The sequence below is a fragment of the Solanum stenotomum genome, chromosome 1 (assembly GCF_019186545.1).
Source record: "Solanum stenotomum isolate F172 chromosome 1, ASM1918654v1, whole genome shotgun sequence".
NCBI classification, from domain to species: domain Eukaryota; kingdom Viridiplantae; phylum Streptophyta; class Magnoliopsida; order Solanales; family Solanaceae; genus Solanum; species Solanum stenotomum.
Genome location: NC_064282.1, coordinates 8,438,508 through 8,456,752, shown reverse-complemented (window position 1 = coordinate 8,456,752; position 18,245 = coordinate 8,438,508). Strand labels below are relative to the sequence as shown.

At 30.1% G+C, this 18,245-nt stretch overlaps 1 protein-coding gene across 1 annotated transcript; it reads right to left on the bottom strand.

Annotated features, from left to right (window-relative positions):
• Positions 1-201: 201 nt before the first annotated feature.
• Positions 202-7,209, bottom strand: LOC125872589 (chloride channel protein CLC-c-like). Its single transcript, XM_049553339.1, has 7 exons — positions 6,898-7,209; positions 5,664-5,864; positions 4,816-4,993; positions 3,736-3,998; positions 2,698-2,967; positions 800-1,928; positions 202-567 (listed from the first exon to the last, which is right to left on the bottom strand). Exons 1-7 carry the CDS (start codon positions 7,095-7,097, stop codon positions 478-480), a joined length of 2,331 nt encoding a protein of 776 aa, XP_049409296.1. The 5' UTR covers positions 7,098-7,209; the 3' UTR covers positions 202-477.
• Between the last annotated feature and the right edge of the window lie 11,036 nt (positions 7,210-18,245).

The window sequence follows — 18,245 nt, the reverse complement described above, 5'->3', positions numbered from 1 at the left end:
TGTTTGTTGTCTTCAAAAACAATATAATTAATCTTATCTTTGAACTTTTAAAATGACATAATTTGATACAGCTATTTTTATAAATCGAAGACAGATAATTTAAACCTTCTTTGCACTTTTACATTAAAAGATTACAAAAGAGTTTTTTTTTTTTTCAAAACATACAAGATAACTCCGCGGGTTTTTCTTTGATCATTTCTAACAAATTTTCACAAAATTTAATCCTCTCGCGAATTTTATGAAACTAACAATTATAGTATCTATCTGAACACATTTTTTTGTTAGTTATCAATTCAAAAATAAATTTAAAAAATTGCAATTGATTCATGTGCTGCTAAGATCATCTTTCTTCTAAATTTATTTAACAATGAAATAAATAAAAATTTAGGAAGATTGTACAGAGAGCTCAATGGTGGAGTGTGTATAAACACTTCCCTAAATTGCCATTTGCTTGTTGAAAGAGTTATTTTCTCCTGTTTACTTGTGATGGACCAAATGTGGATACAGTCCCTTTATATGCTCTGGCATGAAGTCATGCCTTGTCAGGATTCCAACAATTGGATTTCTCTGCAAATTTAAAAGAAACAAATCTTGAGAAGTAGTATTGTTAGAACGACAACATACTCGGTGTGATCCTACAAATAGGGTCTGAGAGCATACGCAGACCTTACCCCTACCTTGTGAGGTAGAGAGGTTGTTTCTGATAGTTTTGTAGAGTGGTGATTTTGTAATGTCATGCTAGTCTTATGTGTAGTTATCCTAGAGGGAGTCGGGGATGAGAAGGCGAAGATAAATTTACCTTGGTAGTCTTTGGGACGACACACAAGTGTCTGAGACCGAGTTCACGGAAAAGAATTGCAGCTTTGGCCAGAGACATGGTTTCCACTACTGTGTATGGAGATGTATTTGTGATAGGATGGAGATCAACATACATTTCCATCTCCTCGGGGGAGAAGGACAAATCCTCAAACTTAAGCCCCTTCCCTGATCCTGGTTTCGCGAAATCAAATGCATGAAACCTCTTCAAAATATTGGAGCCACTCAGTACACTTAGTTTCGTGAATGTCTTCCCTTTGAGCAAAACAACTAAATGTGACCTTAAAACAAGTCCACAGAACTCTGGCGCGTCTGAGAATGGTGGTAAATCAACCACGGGAAAACCATTGTGTCTAGTAAACTTCAAAGCGTGTACTATGTTCCCTACCTTCTCAACACCTGAAAATGTTACTAAAGGCCCAGAACAAACATCTCCTGCAGCCAATTGCCTCATGTAAGGTTCGGCGTGTGCTTCCAAGTAAGGCAAGCCTTTCATTTTCACAATCTGGTCATAGACACCCTTGTTAAAACTATCGGCCACAGTTTTTGATACAAGGAGAACAAGCATCACCAACGGAAGCATTAGCAGATTATTGGTGAGCTCAAGCAGTATGACACAGAGTGATACTGTCATCCTCATAGTACCACCAAGGAAGGAGGCAGCCCCAAGGAGCGCAAACAGGCCATTATTAAGATTAGAGACCGAACCCAAGACACTTCCAACAAGACGTCCATATGAGGCTCCAGCAAGTATGACAGGAATGAACAGCCCAGAGGGAATAGCAATTCCATAGGTAATAATGCCAAGGCAATATACCCCAGCGAAGAAGACAAAAAGTGTAGAAAGGTGGAATTCACTTGAATTTTCTGCACTAAACAAATTGCGGATGGCATCATCATTGGTATTCATAAACAGGGAGGCCAGATCATTGTAATGCCCAGCTGGACACTGGAAATTCTTATAGTTTCCAGAGCGACCAACAGTAGGGCATTTTTCCTCCAAGCCTACAGGGCAAGGTGTGCAACTTGCAAACCATGGAAGACCATACGAACAAAGAGAAGTCAGGATCGAAATGGTCATTACGAGCATGACTTTGAAAGCAGGACCTCTCCTGCAATCCATTGCAAGACATCAGCTAAATGGAAAAATCAAAAGCAGCAGCCAAAGCTCAAGCGCAAAGAATATTCACATTCTTGAATTCCTTATTGGAAAATGAAAAGCAAACATAATGTGATAACCAGTGGTAAAAGTGATACCATATATAAAATATAAAGGTAAGACATAAATAAGGGATAGCTTTAACAAGCATCAACTAACTTGGGAAAGGAAGAACATTAAGAAGTAGGTTTTGATAGAAAATAGCAAAGGAATATAGTTAGCTTTTAAAACTAATGTTAGTGAGATTTGATAATATGTCCTGACAAAATATGCTTTTACCCACCCAAGCCAACCTAGTGCTTTAGCTATGGGGTTCTACTGAACCCAGTAGCTTTGGCTCAGACCCTGTCTGTGTTAAAATATCAACTAAATAATACAAAAAATAGATTGGGAACCCATTATATAAGATGGACTGTGGTAGAATTCCAAACTCAAAAACTCATTAAGTTGACATCCTGGATCCACCTTTGTACACACCATAACCCACGTTATGGAACAGTTGTATTTATCTACTCCAAATCCCATCTCCAAAAGAATGGCACGAAAGGATAAAAAACAGCAGCATAAAACAAGAAGCGCAAGACATGCTTCAGGAAAATTTTGCAGTTAATTTCCCAAGGTTAGGACATGCACACTTATAAGTTGCTTTGTGATAAATAGTAACATGATTTAAGGACTTGAGGTAACTAAACATATTGCGACGGTAGAACTAAGAGACTTACTCATTAATGATGCTGTAAGTCCGCAGGACCTTATCCACAAGATAATTATAAAGGCTTCCCAAAAGGCCTCCAAGAACTCCAATTGTCAATACCGCCAGTACATCTACAGTGTTATAATTAGGAGATCCTGAATTCACATCAAACATTATCAAACCTCCTTGACCAAATAGACCACAGTTCCCACTCCGACAGAATTGAATGCAAGATCTGAGCACCATAGCTACTATAGCAGTTGTGAAGAAAGTCCTCCAAAGTAGAGCACTTCGCCACCTGAAACAGAAAATAGAGTAGTTGAATATCTAAGACTGCAAGCCTTCTTATAATAATTTCAAGAAAAGAACTGGAAAACGATAGCATCTTCAAATGGATTATTGGTATGTTTCCCTTAGAAGGTTCACGAAAACCACAGAACCACATGATGTTGAATCTTTGACAACCTTGTGGACACAGCACATCTAACATCCATCATATCTAAGTTTTCTCATCTAAATCAAACAGTGACAGTATCTTTGGGAATGGGGTGGAAACCATGGTTAGAAACTATACCTGCAAACCTTAAGTTCACAGCTTATCAATGCAGTAACTCCCACTCTCCTTGAGTGGGTTGAGAGACAATAAATTCAGATTATTCACAGAGAAACCCCTTCTATTCAGAATTTAACAGTTCAAAATCTCTAACATGTCAAATGCCTTCCTGAAACCACAGGAGACGGAGAGAAGTTCTTCTCCAGCATTGTCCATTGAATGGCATCAATCGTCTGAATTAATAAGCAGAGATAAAAAAACAGAAAAAAGTTGTAATTTACAGTCAAAATGCAATTGAGCATGCTTTCACCAAAACACGTGTTAGGAATACCCTTCACACATCAGCCCATAGAACTACTCAGATGTTCTTCCTACTCAATTTACCAATTCATAGACCAACCATTTAATACAACAAAGAACTTGTACCTAGATATTTTCACTTTTGCCTCATTAATAAATCAAATACAAAGAGAGAGAGAGAGAGAGGTGGTGGAGGAAGAGAGGGAGACAGACCATGAGGCTACTTCTTCGAGAGCAAAAAGAACACCACCAACTGGAGCTCGGAAAGCGGCTGCAACACCAGCTGCAGCACCACAAGTGATCAAATCTCTGCGGTCACGGTCATTTTTGAAATACCTCAGCCACTTCCACGTCAGATGATATTTGCGGGAGCCGCCCTGTCCAAGTAAGTTTGCGATACAAGCGCCAGTGTGGACCATGGGTCCTTCCTTACCAACAACAAATCCAGCAGAAACACCCAAAACAGAACCAATTATCTGTCCATATAAAATACATATGAATTAGTGCTTCCATGAATAGATTTCAGCAAATGAGAATATCAAATGCTAAAATAAAGCATTACATGTTCAAAGACTTCCCACACACAGAACATCAACCAGAAGTATCATTTGAGTCTGCTAGAGGAATGACAGTTGGATTTATATATAGCAAAGGTATTAAAGCATCCACATCAAAATTTTGATAGTTCAATATAATACTACAGACAGAGAAATCAAACAAAAGGATGAAAAATGAAAACCAAGCATGGATGGATTATCAATTCAACGGAAAAGTTTGATTAATGAATATAAAACAGGTCATATATAACTGAGTCAGTCAATTTTCCTCTTCGGAAGTTCATTCTATTATTACTTATTTAATGTCATGCTAAGGCAAAAAACAACTCAGACTAGACTGGAGTGTATCATACAAAACATGCATGCTTACAGAGTATTAAAATAAAATCCTTAAACATATACTTCTATGGATGATGAATAAACAATTATTTGGAGGCCCTTTGTTGTAAGACAAAAGATTCTGAGTCTTATAGCTAGGAAAGGTTTTCTAGTTACAACCATTTGCACATTCAGCCCATGTTTATACAGAAACTCATTTTTTGTTCCCTATGGTATCCGCCCTATACCAGCGCTCTCTTCCTCTCATAGTACATCTGCCATGCCTGAAAAACTAAGCATTGATATTTGAACTGTGACAAGTAAGGTCAAAATCCCTACATCGGTTTGATAAGGATGCCCAATCACCCATGTGGGCATTCAAATATGGGAACATGACGGGAGAGAGAGAAAGACCCACCTTCACAAATAAAGTACTAGGAGCTAAAATGGAATGAGCATCCACACCATTCAAATATGCTTTAACTTCAGGAATTCCTGACCCTGCAGCTGCAGGTGCAATAAATGCACACAGGATCGCAGCACAAGTCGCAAGACCCAAATTGCAACCTGCAAAAGTAGCAAATGCACGGAAATACCTGCAGTGGAATTAAAATCACTTTATAGTAACTTCAAAGAAGTTTAGCGATCAAAGAGAAGTTACTTCAGAAGTACAGGAAACAAACCAGTGACTATCCTTATAACTAGAAAGGATATCAAAAATTGCTTGGACTATCAGTACCCACGCAACAATGAGAAAAGGTATCCATGATATCTGAATTAACATTTTACTTACATTTTCCTTCTAACTTAAAAGGATTCAAGCATGCTGGAGCAATTGGAAACTATGTTTGCTTTCGCCATTCGTTGCACACTTTTTCATCTATCTCATATTCCTATCCCTGATGCACAACAACTATTCTTTAAAGGTATAGTAAGAAATGTGTGCAGAACTGCTTTGCTATTCTGTTGTGAAGTTTGCTTACTATAAAACTGTCATGCATCAGAAACAACTAGGCTGTAAGATGATCGAAACTCCTAAGGCATCTTAAATATGACATCACTCAATAGTTGCAACTCAGTCTTGAAAAAGCTTCAATTGCATCTTTCACCGTTTTGAAGTAATTTGAACAATGTCGGTTAGAAGTTTTCATAGTTTGAAAATTTATTAAATTCAACATTTGTGTTTGCCGTTTTATACAAGATAAATCAGTTCAAAGTTACCACATATATTGAGAAGCTATTATGGTGGATGGAAGTTGTACTTACTTATCCTCAAGCATTAAATCACTAGCAAGCAGAAGCTTGAACCCAGCAATATTTTCCACTGCTATGTTTAGAAAGAAACCAACAAGTCCTGTACTCAATCCAATAAGAAGCACAAGTGTCCACTTTAGGAATATATATTGATATATCTGGACCTTTTTCCTTGATCTCCAATCTTGCTTGAATAGGTCATTTTCAACAATGCTGCAAAAAATGAATTAGCAATACCAAAATCAGAGAACCCTTAGATATTTCCAAAATCAGAGAACCCTTAGATATTTCCAGCGATTCCGAACAGACGAAAAGGTTTGGTTAAAATTGTTCACCAGATATGAGCAAAGAATATCTTAGGAACAGTATTGTATATGTTATATGAAACATCAAAGACGGAAACAATAACAGAAGCAAGCAATTTGAGTAACAGTACTTAGCATGTGGCTTTATGCATTTCATTTTTCCTAGTTAAAAAGGCTGAAGCTATTACAAAGTGGATGTTTTACTTCTCTAAATCAGCATCTCATTAACTATAATCAGTACCACAGGGAAAATACCATGAAGTAGACCGATAATCAATGATCAGAACAGAAGGTCTGAGATTTGAGAACCCTAACTCAACACAAAAGTCTTAAAGCAACATGAGATTATGTCCGTTACCACACTTCACCAAGAATTTCAGCCCTCAAAATTCACTGGCAGGGACCACTACCTACTACCTTGTTGTTAAAGCAATGGGATGATTCCAATTATAAACAAGACACCCCAGTTTTTAATTAACAATAGAGACTATAAGATTAAGGCATAAACGGTTCTTGATTTTCTAGAGCCCTCCTCCTATTATTATTTTTTTCCTTCTCTGCAATCACCTGCTAAAATAACATTCTATAAGCATCCCCTGATTCACTCATCTAGCTTCTTTTTTTCGAAATGCTTTGAATTTAATAATTATTTTTCTTCCTTGAGACAAAGGCTCTATCGGAAACAACCTCTCTTACTTCCAAGATAGGGGTAAGGTCTACATACACCCTACCCTCCCCACTCCCGAAAGAGAGGGAATGAAAAAGCCATCATTTTGAACCAGATGATCCAATTCCATGCAAAACAATTCAAGAAAATGTTCAAGAAGATTCAAGAATCAAAGAAAAACAGAAAAAAAAAAAACCCATCACTTTTTTTTTTTACAGCGGGAACAAAATAACCAAACAACAAATAAACAAAGAGAAATCAGATTTACACATACTCATAATCAAGACTCTCAATAGGGCAAACATTGGCTCCAATAATAGCAATTTGTGATGTATTATTGACTCTACTCTTTGATTTAAGCAATGGCTCTCTAAAACCACTCTCAGATGAAATATTCCTCTCTAAATCTTTCCCATCTTCCATTACCATTACCCCAACTCCTTCATTTTCTATATCTTCTTGATCTCTCATCATTACCCACCTCTCAAAATTTCCTCTTTTTTCCTATGTATTACAATACATTAAATTATACAAAACCCCACTTTCAAGAAATCGACTAATCTTTAAAATTTTCCAAAATTCTGTAATTATGTAAAGAGAGAATGAAGCGGGAATTGCGTTAATGGTGATGATTCTATGAACAGTCAGCTCTCAATACATTACATTTATATATACATCAATTGGAATTGAATTTCCATTTTATTATTATTATTTACACGGATTTTGAGCAACAAGTGTTGGAGATTTAGTGGCCTTAATATTTTCTTAGTTTCAAGATTAGAGAAAATCTCGTAGTATTTGGAATAATTTAACTTTTTTTTTCCTTTTTTTACTCTTTCCGTCCATCTTTACTTATTCATTATGCTAAAAATAGCGATACAATATTATTTACTATCTAATGATAAAAATTAAGATATAATTTGACACTATGAGGCTCGTTTAGATGGGAAAATAAATTATACTGCATAATTAGTTATCCCAAGTGAATAAAAATAATATTATAATTCTACAATAACTAACTATGAGATAATTTATCACGCAATTTTTTGATAAATTCATCCGAAAGTTAGTTTTGTTACTGCTTACTATATCTTTATTTCATCTACCAAACAAGCTTTTCGTATCTATTTTATTCTTATTACTAAATACCAGTATTCATTTCTCAATATTTGGATGACCTCTGATTAATAGACATGATATGATAAATTAATATTATTTTTTGTATTCTCTCCGTCTAATTTTTCTACTATACTTTTTGGGATGTCCAACAATATTTGTCTATTAATAATAATCATTTCTTTATTACATGTTTTCAAGATGTTATATTTATTATACTCAAAGAATGATATAGTAAAATTACATTTTTGTTTATAATTTCTTGAAAAGTATACAAAGTCAATAACTAAACAGAAAGAGTAAAAGATATACCAAGTCAAATATGAACGAGTAAAACGGACGGAGGAAGGAAGAAATATAGCCACCTTTGATTTCCCTATTATAAAACGAATCTAATATTTTTTACCAAATATCAGAAAAGTATTTTAGGTTAACCTAATCTCACGTAAAGTGGACAATATATTGAAAATTATTAATCAAGAAAACAGTTTATTTGAATAGTTATAGGACCAGACAAGATTGTGTTCCAAACAAGTGGATTAACGAAAAATAGAAGTATTTTTGGATGTATAAGGCTGTTAATTAACAAGTTAATTAAAAAGGGATGAGAAAAAAAAGATAATTAAGAGATTAAAATAGGAAGAAATCATATATTTTTTCATATTGATAAGAGGTTAAAATATTAACAAATAAATAATTTTGCGGATTATTTAGCGGCAATAATAAATATAGATATTTATAAACAACACTTTATATAAATATCGCTGAAAACTTTAGCGATTCTGAATGCAATGACGTTAATTCAATTGTTGCTAAATATTTTTGAGACAATAAATATTACCGTTAAAATAATCTATTGGCACTAAATATTACTTATATATTTAACTTTCTTTCACGGAATATATACGTTTTTTTTCATTATAAAGTTGAGATGATATGTGATACTAACATATATCTATGTTAGTACGCTTAATCCAGTGGATTAAATTGTAATAATTTATTATACGATGTTTAATTTAATAGTATAAGAACAAATTTTGAATAAGCTTATTAAGAGCCTCTTAATATAATTTGTGTTGATAATAAGAACTTATCAATAATCAATATTAACAAAAAATTCAAGTATTTTTGGAAGTTTTAGATTGTTGGTTCACAAGTTAATTAAAAAATAACAAAAAAAAACGTTTACGAATTGATATTATACGAGTCTAAATCTAACTATTATGCACGAAATGTGTCCATTTTTTTCATTATCAAGTTAAGATGATTTGCGCTAACAATTGTAACTATTTTAGTAAAGCTTAATTCAGTAAATTAATAATTTTGAGAAAAATAATACTAGTATGTTATAAGAGGTTTAATTTAGTGGTATCAAAAGTTAATTGCATAAAAATATAAATGGTAATAGTAATATTTGTCTATGTTTTAGAGTGTTGTACACGGAGAACCTTTTTTTTTGGTCAAGACAAAGTACTTTTTTGCCTTTTCTTGTCTAGATTTGAGATTATGTCAAGGAGAATAATAAATCATCAATAATCTTCTTCTTTTTTTGGTTTTGGTTGTGAATATTTTCTTCTTCTTTTTCGTTTCTTGCTCGCACACTGCAAAGCTCTATTTAGGGAATCTTTAGTTATAGGGAAACATTTCGCCATTACAACAAAAAAGGAGAATAATAAATCATCAATAATCTTCTTCTTTTTTTGGGTTGTCATTATCTTCTTTTTTCGTTTCCCACTCGCATACGACAAAGCTCTACTTGAGAGGATCTCTAATTATAAGGAAAACAGTTTTATCATTACATCACAACCCATATTAATTTGGTCGTAATTAAAACAGTTTAATACATGTCCTACTTTGCTACTACTACTAGTATTCCAACTTTGGCTAGTGACAGAAAAGAATATTTAAAAGCAACAAAATAAAAGAATAATAAACTACACATAATGCCAAAGTAGCAAGTGTGTCGTGTTGATTCTACAAAGTTCAAACTACTTTTTAAAAAAAATTCTCACTCATATATTAACCATTTGGTTCGACTAATTTAAATTTATATTAAAAAATTATTTTAAAAATAAAATATTTACTGTTAAAGATAATATCATTTTCATAACTCAAATTACCTTAGATTATGCACATATTTAATAAATCAAGTGCATAGTGCATATTATTTATGTTTTTAATACATGTTCGAGTGTAGTCAAAAGCAAGCAAATCTGAGTGCAATTAAAACGTAAATTTTAGTAAAAGCAAAAGAACTAGAGAACTAAATTTAAAATAAGTATAAACAAAAACAATAATTTAAAAGAACGGAAAATTTGTAACAAAAAAGTATAAAATAGCTCGTGCCTTTTGAGTGTACTTGAAGTTTTATTTTATTTTAAAATTATATTATATGGTATGATATTATTAAAACATATATTAAAGTCTACAGTATTGCAAAAGTGACTCTTTGGATATAGGTGGTCATACAGCGCTTAAAGTCTTTCGTTTTCTTTATCCATGTGATATTAATTAGGTATTCTCATTGAATTAAGATTTGTATGCACCGCAAAATCTCATATTGTATAATTCTCTCGATTTCATATTATCTGATTACGTTGATTTGACACATTCTTAAAAAATAAAATTGAATATATTGTTATATAATTCAGCCATGAAATAAAATTGAATATGTTGATCTATAAGTGTTATTACAGTTTGAATTGTAATACTTGGTTTATCTCTTTTTTGGCAACTCTTTAATTTCAGTTTTTTACGTAGCATGTTCGAAATCATAAGATTAAAATTGAAGACATGTTAGTACGTTAATTTATATATCTTTAGTTTAAATCACAAAATTTAAACGTATTTTTACTTTTTTAAACTTTATATCAAGTTAAAATAAAACAAACAAATTGAATCGAAGGAGTACATGTTAATTGGACTTTCTCTTCTCTTTCAACATTATAATTTTTTTTCTAATCATTTTGTGGTTTTCTAAATTCACCTAATCTTTTTAACTAATCCAAAACATAATAGAATATAAAAGTTTCGTGGCAAATTTAGCCTCCCAATCTATCATTTTTAGAGCCTGGAAAGTCTTTTTTTTTTTAAAATAAAATAAAAAGTAGAAGTATAAATAAAGCAAGAAAAAAGGCAACTTTTTATTTCACCACTAATAATAATAATTCTTTTATGGTTAAGTCCCTGTCAGTCTATTAACAGATTTAATTTTAGGCATAATACATATATTTTCTTTAACTTGAATTCAGTTGATATATATGCCCTCTAACTTTGGGTGTAAACAAGTAGACACTTAAACTTATATAAAATTAAACAAGTAGACACGCGTATTCTACATGACATAATACACGTAGGACGCCACGTAGTATACAAAATTGTAGGACGTCATATAGGGACGAATAAGTCTATTTATTACCTAAATTTAAAGTTCATAGTTGTCAGTTGAAGTCAAATTAAGAATCATTATTATGTATTATAACTTAATTTTATTATATATATATTTAAGACATTAAATCTATACAGTATACTTCATATTGTTATCGTCATATTATCACCGACTTCTGCCCTAAGTAGATAATAATTTAATTATGACCGCCCATACGTAATGAATTTTGAATCACAAGAATCAAAAGGGTGGTTTATTCTTCTTCTTTTTTTGAGATGATATTATTGTTAAACAAATCCATGTGTTCACGTTTCTTTATTGTCACCCTTTGGTATTTGGTGTCTCGTATTTGTATTATGATTAAATTAAATTTATATTTGTATTCAAGAGATCCATCATGAAAAACGGAGGATAAAATATTTTAATTTGTGTAATGTTAGTTACGAAGATTAAGAAAGAGAAAAGATTTGTAGTCTAAAACAAATCATAAATATTTATGGCTATTAATTATCTTACTAATGATAATATGAACATTTTAAAGTTATATTGTTTAAATATATAAATACATTATTCTTATTAAAATTGACTAAAAAAATAAGTACATATAAATTAAGGTTGAGAGAGTATTAACTTTGTTAATAAAAAAATTTCAATCAAAAACTATGACTAATTAGCAATATTTGGGAGTAGAATTTGTAATGTCCTTAAATTTTAGGAAAAATGTATAAGTACCCCCAATCTATGCCTGAAATTTCAGAGATACACTTATACTATATTTAGGTCCTATTACCCCCTGAACTTATTCTATAAATAATTTTCTACCCATTTTTGGCCTACGTTGCACTATTAACCAGATAGCTTGAAAAAATTGTCAATACGCGTTGGGCCCAAAAGATAGTGCCACGTAGGCCGAAAAAGGGTAGAAAATTATTTATAAAATAAATTCAAAAAAATAATAGAACCTTAATATAATATAAGTGTGTCTCTGAGATTTCGAATAGATTGAAAGGATACTTATCCATTTTTCCTAAATTTTATAGAAATATGATGATCATATATGTAAGCATGCCCCTGCGCACACACAAAAGGCACCTAACTTTAATTCCAAATAACTTTAATTTATTCGTATGCCACCCAAAAGAAACGACTTTTATCCATGTGATATATATCTAGTTAACGTACGTAATCATCAAAAAATGTGGTATAGTGTATTGAGAATTTTCTTTCTTTAATTAAAAGTATTGAATTTAAGCTTAGGTGTGAATTTTTTTAATAGGGAGCGATTCTCCGAATTGAGTCATATATAACACAAATTTAAATTAATTAAATTTCAATATGAATATTACACTAGAAATAATTGTGGCCACAACTTAATATATTGGTGAGGGCCAAATAGTCAAAAGAAAATAATATTAAATTGTTTGCTAATCATGATCACTCTTCATAACAATACTTAAAAGTGTTAGTTAAACAGCATTATCTGCAAAGTCACTTCCTTTTTCTTTTGGATGCTCCGAGAAGTTGGGAATAATTATTTTTATTTCAATATTCAAAAGTTAATTTTACTTAAATTATTTTTAATTTTAGTACAGTAATATTTTCTTTCTATTATGTACCTAATAAACGAGTGTTTAGTGCGATGATCACGTACCGAGAGCATGGGCGGCTACTTGGGTGTAACGGAGAATCTCTTCGGCAAAAAATTATACTACATATATAAGGTCTTTCTTCAAGATTCAGGAGCCAAATATTAAATCACTTTTGAGGTCTCTTGTAACGGAATTAACTTTTTATATTGATATGTTAAATACTACTAATTTCTTGAAATTGTGTTTTATTGGTTTATTCACACGTTTATACTTTTATTATTTTTTTGAATCTCCTGAATAAAAATCTCGGAGTCGTCACTGATTGTAAGAATGTTTACTTTTTTTATTTTAATGTTACTCTTTTCGATTATTTTATATGTTATATTTCATTATTTGAACTCTCCTTAAGAAAATATTAATTAAAAAAATAATTAATTAATTTACTTTTATTTACTCTTTAGTCTTATTTTAACATACATTTTTTTATCATATTTATCTCTCTCAACATTCATTGAGTAAAAATAAATGGTAATTAATTATATCTTGAACTTTTACAATGAAAAAATATTTTAGACCAAGAACTTTGTTTTTCTACATTTTATTGTCATGTCTTATCACATTAATTAGTTGGGTTATTTTGCTCTTTTATGTTGTTTTTTTTTGTACCATTCTCGTTGGTTCTGTTTTTTCCTTTTTCCTTTTTTTTTTTTTGGGTCAAATGTTCTAGAGATTTTGAAAGATAAATTATTTTATCTCCATTATTGTAATGTTTGAGAAATATGAACCTTTCCAATATCAACTTGTCTTTAATAAAGCTGAAGTCTAGCCCTTCCAATGGACAAGTTTGGGGAATTTTTAAAAAGAAAAAAAATGGATGTTCCATAATTAATAAAAATTTTGTTTCGGAATTAATAAATTAATTAATGTGATAATTTATATTAATTAATTAGTTGTTCATATACAATCTATATATATAATAAAGGAGAAACATAGAGAAGGTGATGTGGCACCTCTCTATGGCCTCCAATGACATTTTTCTTTTTTCTCCTTTTTTTTGACATTTTTTCTTCATTTCTCTATATATAATCTATTTACTAACTAATTTAATTAACAAATACTTTACAAATTGAATATTCCTTGGTAACAGCCAATCCACGTACATCTTTACATTAAAGCCCAAGTGACCCTATGATGCAGCCATGACAATAATATTTACTAATGCATTAATTTTCTTCATAATAGTAAGTTAGAGCATTTTCTCTCCACGATTTCTCTTCACGTAATGTGTATTAACTTTTGGTATTAATCACTGATAATTATAGTGAAAATTAATTGGGAAATTTTTGTCTTTTGATACTCTACTGTTTGCCCTTTATATATCTTCCTATTCATCTTTTTTATGTGGGGGTATGTTATTGTTAATTCATATATGTTGTGCCTTGGTGTGTGTTTTTTATTGTACAATAAAAATTAGTATATATTTAATATATCTTGTAAGATTCATTCAATAAATTTGTATTTTGTTTGTATTCTGGATTGACATGTATGAATTTACTTTGCTTGCTAACAATTTTCATTTGCCGTGCATGAATTTTTGAGTTGGAAATTGATTATGGACAAAGACATCATCATTACTGGCCATTTGGTATAGATGTTCTTTTTGGTAATGTTTTTTCTTTACTTCATCTAAATAATTTAAAATTAATGTTTACATTTGATCTTGTAAGTTTTTTTTTTTTGTATGATCTCTATAGTATTCTTTATACATCAAGAAAGATATCTAATCTCTCTCTATATATAGCCACTTCTCTGTAACAAAAAAAAATTCTTCCTTTTTGGTTTTATTTTTACTTTTTATTTATGTGTATATATTAAAAAACTGAAAAATTGCTCATCTAACTCTCTTAATTATTCCTTAACCATGTTAAATGTTTAACATTTTAAAATTAAGGTGTTAAATGTACCTCCATGATATATAAATAAATAAAAAGAATGAGGAAAAAATAACATTGATACTCCTATAACCTTACGACTTCTCAATTTTTCAATTTTAAAGGTAAGAATTTTATGGTATAAAATTATAAATTGAAGGTTAGCAAAGCTAATTTATCTCTCTTAACCCCGGGCAGACCTACATTGAAGCTTTGGGGTCCTCAAGCATCCATTAATTTTGTATCGACTTAATATACATTTATATAGAAATTTGAATGAATGAAATTAAATAGTGAGCTTCCAAGCAACAAGTAGTTGATTGGTGTAGTGGTTATTTATAGCTACTCAAAGTTGTATATTGCACCTGCTGTGTCTAGAACACCCACAACCTTAAAATCTTCAATCCGCACTACTTTTAGCCACCGTAAGGATTTTAAAAGTATTGGAAGAAATTTTATGCAGTCATTGGTACACCCTGATCCTAGAATATATAGTAGAAACCACTTCTATTTTTGTTTAATTTGAATAAATGTAATGGTGATTTAAATTATTTCCTATAAATCTTAAGTATGACTATAGTTTTCTTTTGAAATAGGTTGTGTCTTATTCATATGTGATGATTAGTTGTCTATCTTCTTAAACTAATTAGTTTTGTGTCATTTTACTTATAATAATAGTTCTTTGCTGTTTTGTTATTGTTTCACTTCTCACGGTTAATACATTTGGAGATATTTATGATGCAATATTGGTTGAATAATTCTTCTTTTGCTTCAAATCTCAATTCATATGACAGTGATATAAAAACATAATTTTGATTGTTATTTTCGTCACCTATAAATTTTTGAGATGACAATAAGTGTTCATTTGCTAAATTAAATAATAAAATCCAGTATTTTATTGAGTTTGATTAGCTTATGTAGCTATTTTCTTATTGCATATGTGAATTTCTGATTCCTAATTGTAGAGTAAAATTTTGAATATTTTTTTATAACAAACACTAAAACAATAAAAACATATTATATAGTCACATGAAGCCATGAATTGATACTGTATTTAATTAAGATTAAAATAAAAGAAAGAATGAGAATCATCATAAGGATCATTTCATTGAGAAAGCTAAAGAAGAGGAAAGTAGAAAATAAATAATTATTTATTTTAAAATTAGACGAATCTAAGATTGTATCTTATTTAGCTTTATCATAATACTTGTGTCTAAACAATTAACATAAATAATTATGATATAAATAGATGGTTTTTCCTTTAAATATCTTTCTACTTTTGATTTTTTAAATGAGAAGATGGGAAAGTCACAAAAATTAGGACAATACAATTTTTACCCAAAATTAGTGGCTATGGATTTTCATAGAAGTTCCTAAAAAATGAAATTTATGCCATTTTATTTCAATTTCACATTTCAAATGGACATGATTCCCTTTGAATCATTTGTTAATAATAAAAATGTTGGAATTAATGTATGAATTAAGTTCAAATGCATGACGTGTATAAGCATTTTTCTTTTCTTTTTCAATAGGATAAAAGGAAGAAGGAATTATAGTATCTAAATTCACAAAATGGTTTTATAAATACTTTTATAATCGTGCGAAGAGCCGCTTTGAAAGAGACACCTGACATTTTTCTTTTGTTGTCCTCTTTTTGACATTTTTCTTGATTTCTCATTTGTAACTCACATCTCTTCATCTTTCTAGAAGCTAACTCCATCGGCAAATCCCATTAGTTTGCATAATGTAATTAGTATCTACAAACAATAAATTTACTCACATGGTAATATTGTACTAAATTGAAAATAAAAAATTCACCTTAAACAACAATAAAAAAGGAGAGAAAATTCTAACTGCTTAACTTTTAAAAGATGAAATAACTTTTTTTTATAAGAATCAAGAAATTCCGCTCATCAAATTTAGCCTCTCATTTTTAGGCTATTACAATTTAACAATTTTCTTTTATCGACCCAAATTAAAAAGGATCAAGAGTGGGAGTCAAAAATGAATTGTGGCAATATATTAAACCTCTTTTATTTGAACTTTAAATGTGTTGTGACCTTAATTTTTCTTTTATTCATCAATTTAATTAGTATAAAATTCCTCCATTCATATTTATCCCTTTGTCCCCTTTTAAACCATTATTTATTTATTTATTTTATTTTATTTTTAATATGTCAAAAAGTCTTAATATCATAAATTTTAAGTGGTAAACGTTATTAAGTCTCTTTAATGAAAAAGAAAAAAAGAAAAAAAAATGTTATTAAGTCAAATTTGAGGGAAGNTTTTTTTTTTTTTTTGGATAAAATCAATATTTGATGAATCAAGTTAAAATTATAAATCTAAGTGTTAAGATTTTTCATCTTATTTGTTTGGATTTGAAGATCAAAAAAAATTTCAAAACTTTTTCTCATCGCGCGTAGCGCGGCTAAGTTTACTAGTTAGATAATATAATTGTTAATTGAAAACACATGTTAAGTAGGTGGGCTATGTGGATAATATTAACAAAATCCCTTCATTTTTTAGTATAAATAAAAATACCGTCCATACTATTGTACTTGTTTGGCTTTGGAATATTAAGAAGCTAACTTAAAATTGATGCGAAAATTCCTCATTTTGCCTTCAGTAGAAGTTAGGGATAACGGTCTCAAAAATACTCTAATTTTGATCGAATTTGCTGTTGCGATAGTAAACTTTCATGAGGACCTATTACCTCTCTAGACTATTTAATATCGTATTTTAAACATATATATTTACTCACGTGAACATAAAAAATAATGTAAAATTATAAATAGTAATGTGTCTTTGGATATAGGTGGTCATACAACACTTAAAGTCTTTCGTTTTCTTTCTCCATGTGATATTAGGTATTCTCATTGAATTAAGATTTGTATGCACCACAAATTCTCATATTGTATAACTTTCTCGGTTTCATATTATGTGATTACGTTGATTTGACACATTATTAAGAAATAAAATTAAATATATTGTTATATAATTCAGCCATGAAATAAAATTGAATATGTTGATCTATAATTGTTATTACAGTTTGAATTGTAATACTATGTTTATCTCTTTTTTGACAACTCTTTAGTTTTAGTTTTTTACGTGAATGTTTGAAATCATAAGATTAAAATTAAAGACATTTTAGTACGTTAATTTATATATCTTTAGTTTAAATCACAAAATTTAAATATTTTTTTATTTTTTTAAAATTTATGTCAAGTTAAAATAAAACAAACAAATTGAACCAAAAGAGTACATGTTAATTGGACTTTCTCTTCTCTTTCAACGTTATAATTTTTTTTCTAATCATTTTGTGGTTTTCTAAATTCACCTAATCTTTTTACCTAATCCAAAACATAATAGAATCTAAAAGTTTCGTGGCAAATTTAGCCTCCCAATCTATCAATTTTAGAGCCTGGAAAGTCTGTTTTTTAAAACATAAAAATTAAAAAATAGAAGTACAAATAAAGAAAAAAAAAGGTAACTTTTTATTTCACCACTAATAATAATAATTCTTTTATGGTTAAGTCCCTGTCAGTCTATTAACAGATTTAATTTTAGGCATAATACATATATTCTCTTTAACTTAAAT

What these genes read in the sequence shown, in the direction of transcription:
- LOC125872589 (XM_049553339.1), bottom strand. Translation starts at nt 7,097, where the DNA reads ATGATGAGAGATCAAGAAGATATAGAAAATGAAGGAGTTGGGGTAATG. An exon ending in ATTGAGAGTCTTGATTATGA is followed by an intron (nt 5,865 to 6,897) that starts GTATGTGTAAAT and finishes CATTTTTTGCAG; the next exon opens with CATTGTTGAAAATGACCTAT. An exon ending in GATTTAATGCTTGAGGATAA is followed by an intron (nt 4,994 to 5,663) that starts GTAAGTACAACT and finishes ATTCCACTGCAG; the next exon opens with GTATTTCCGTGCATTTGCTA.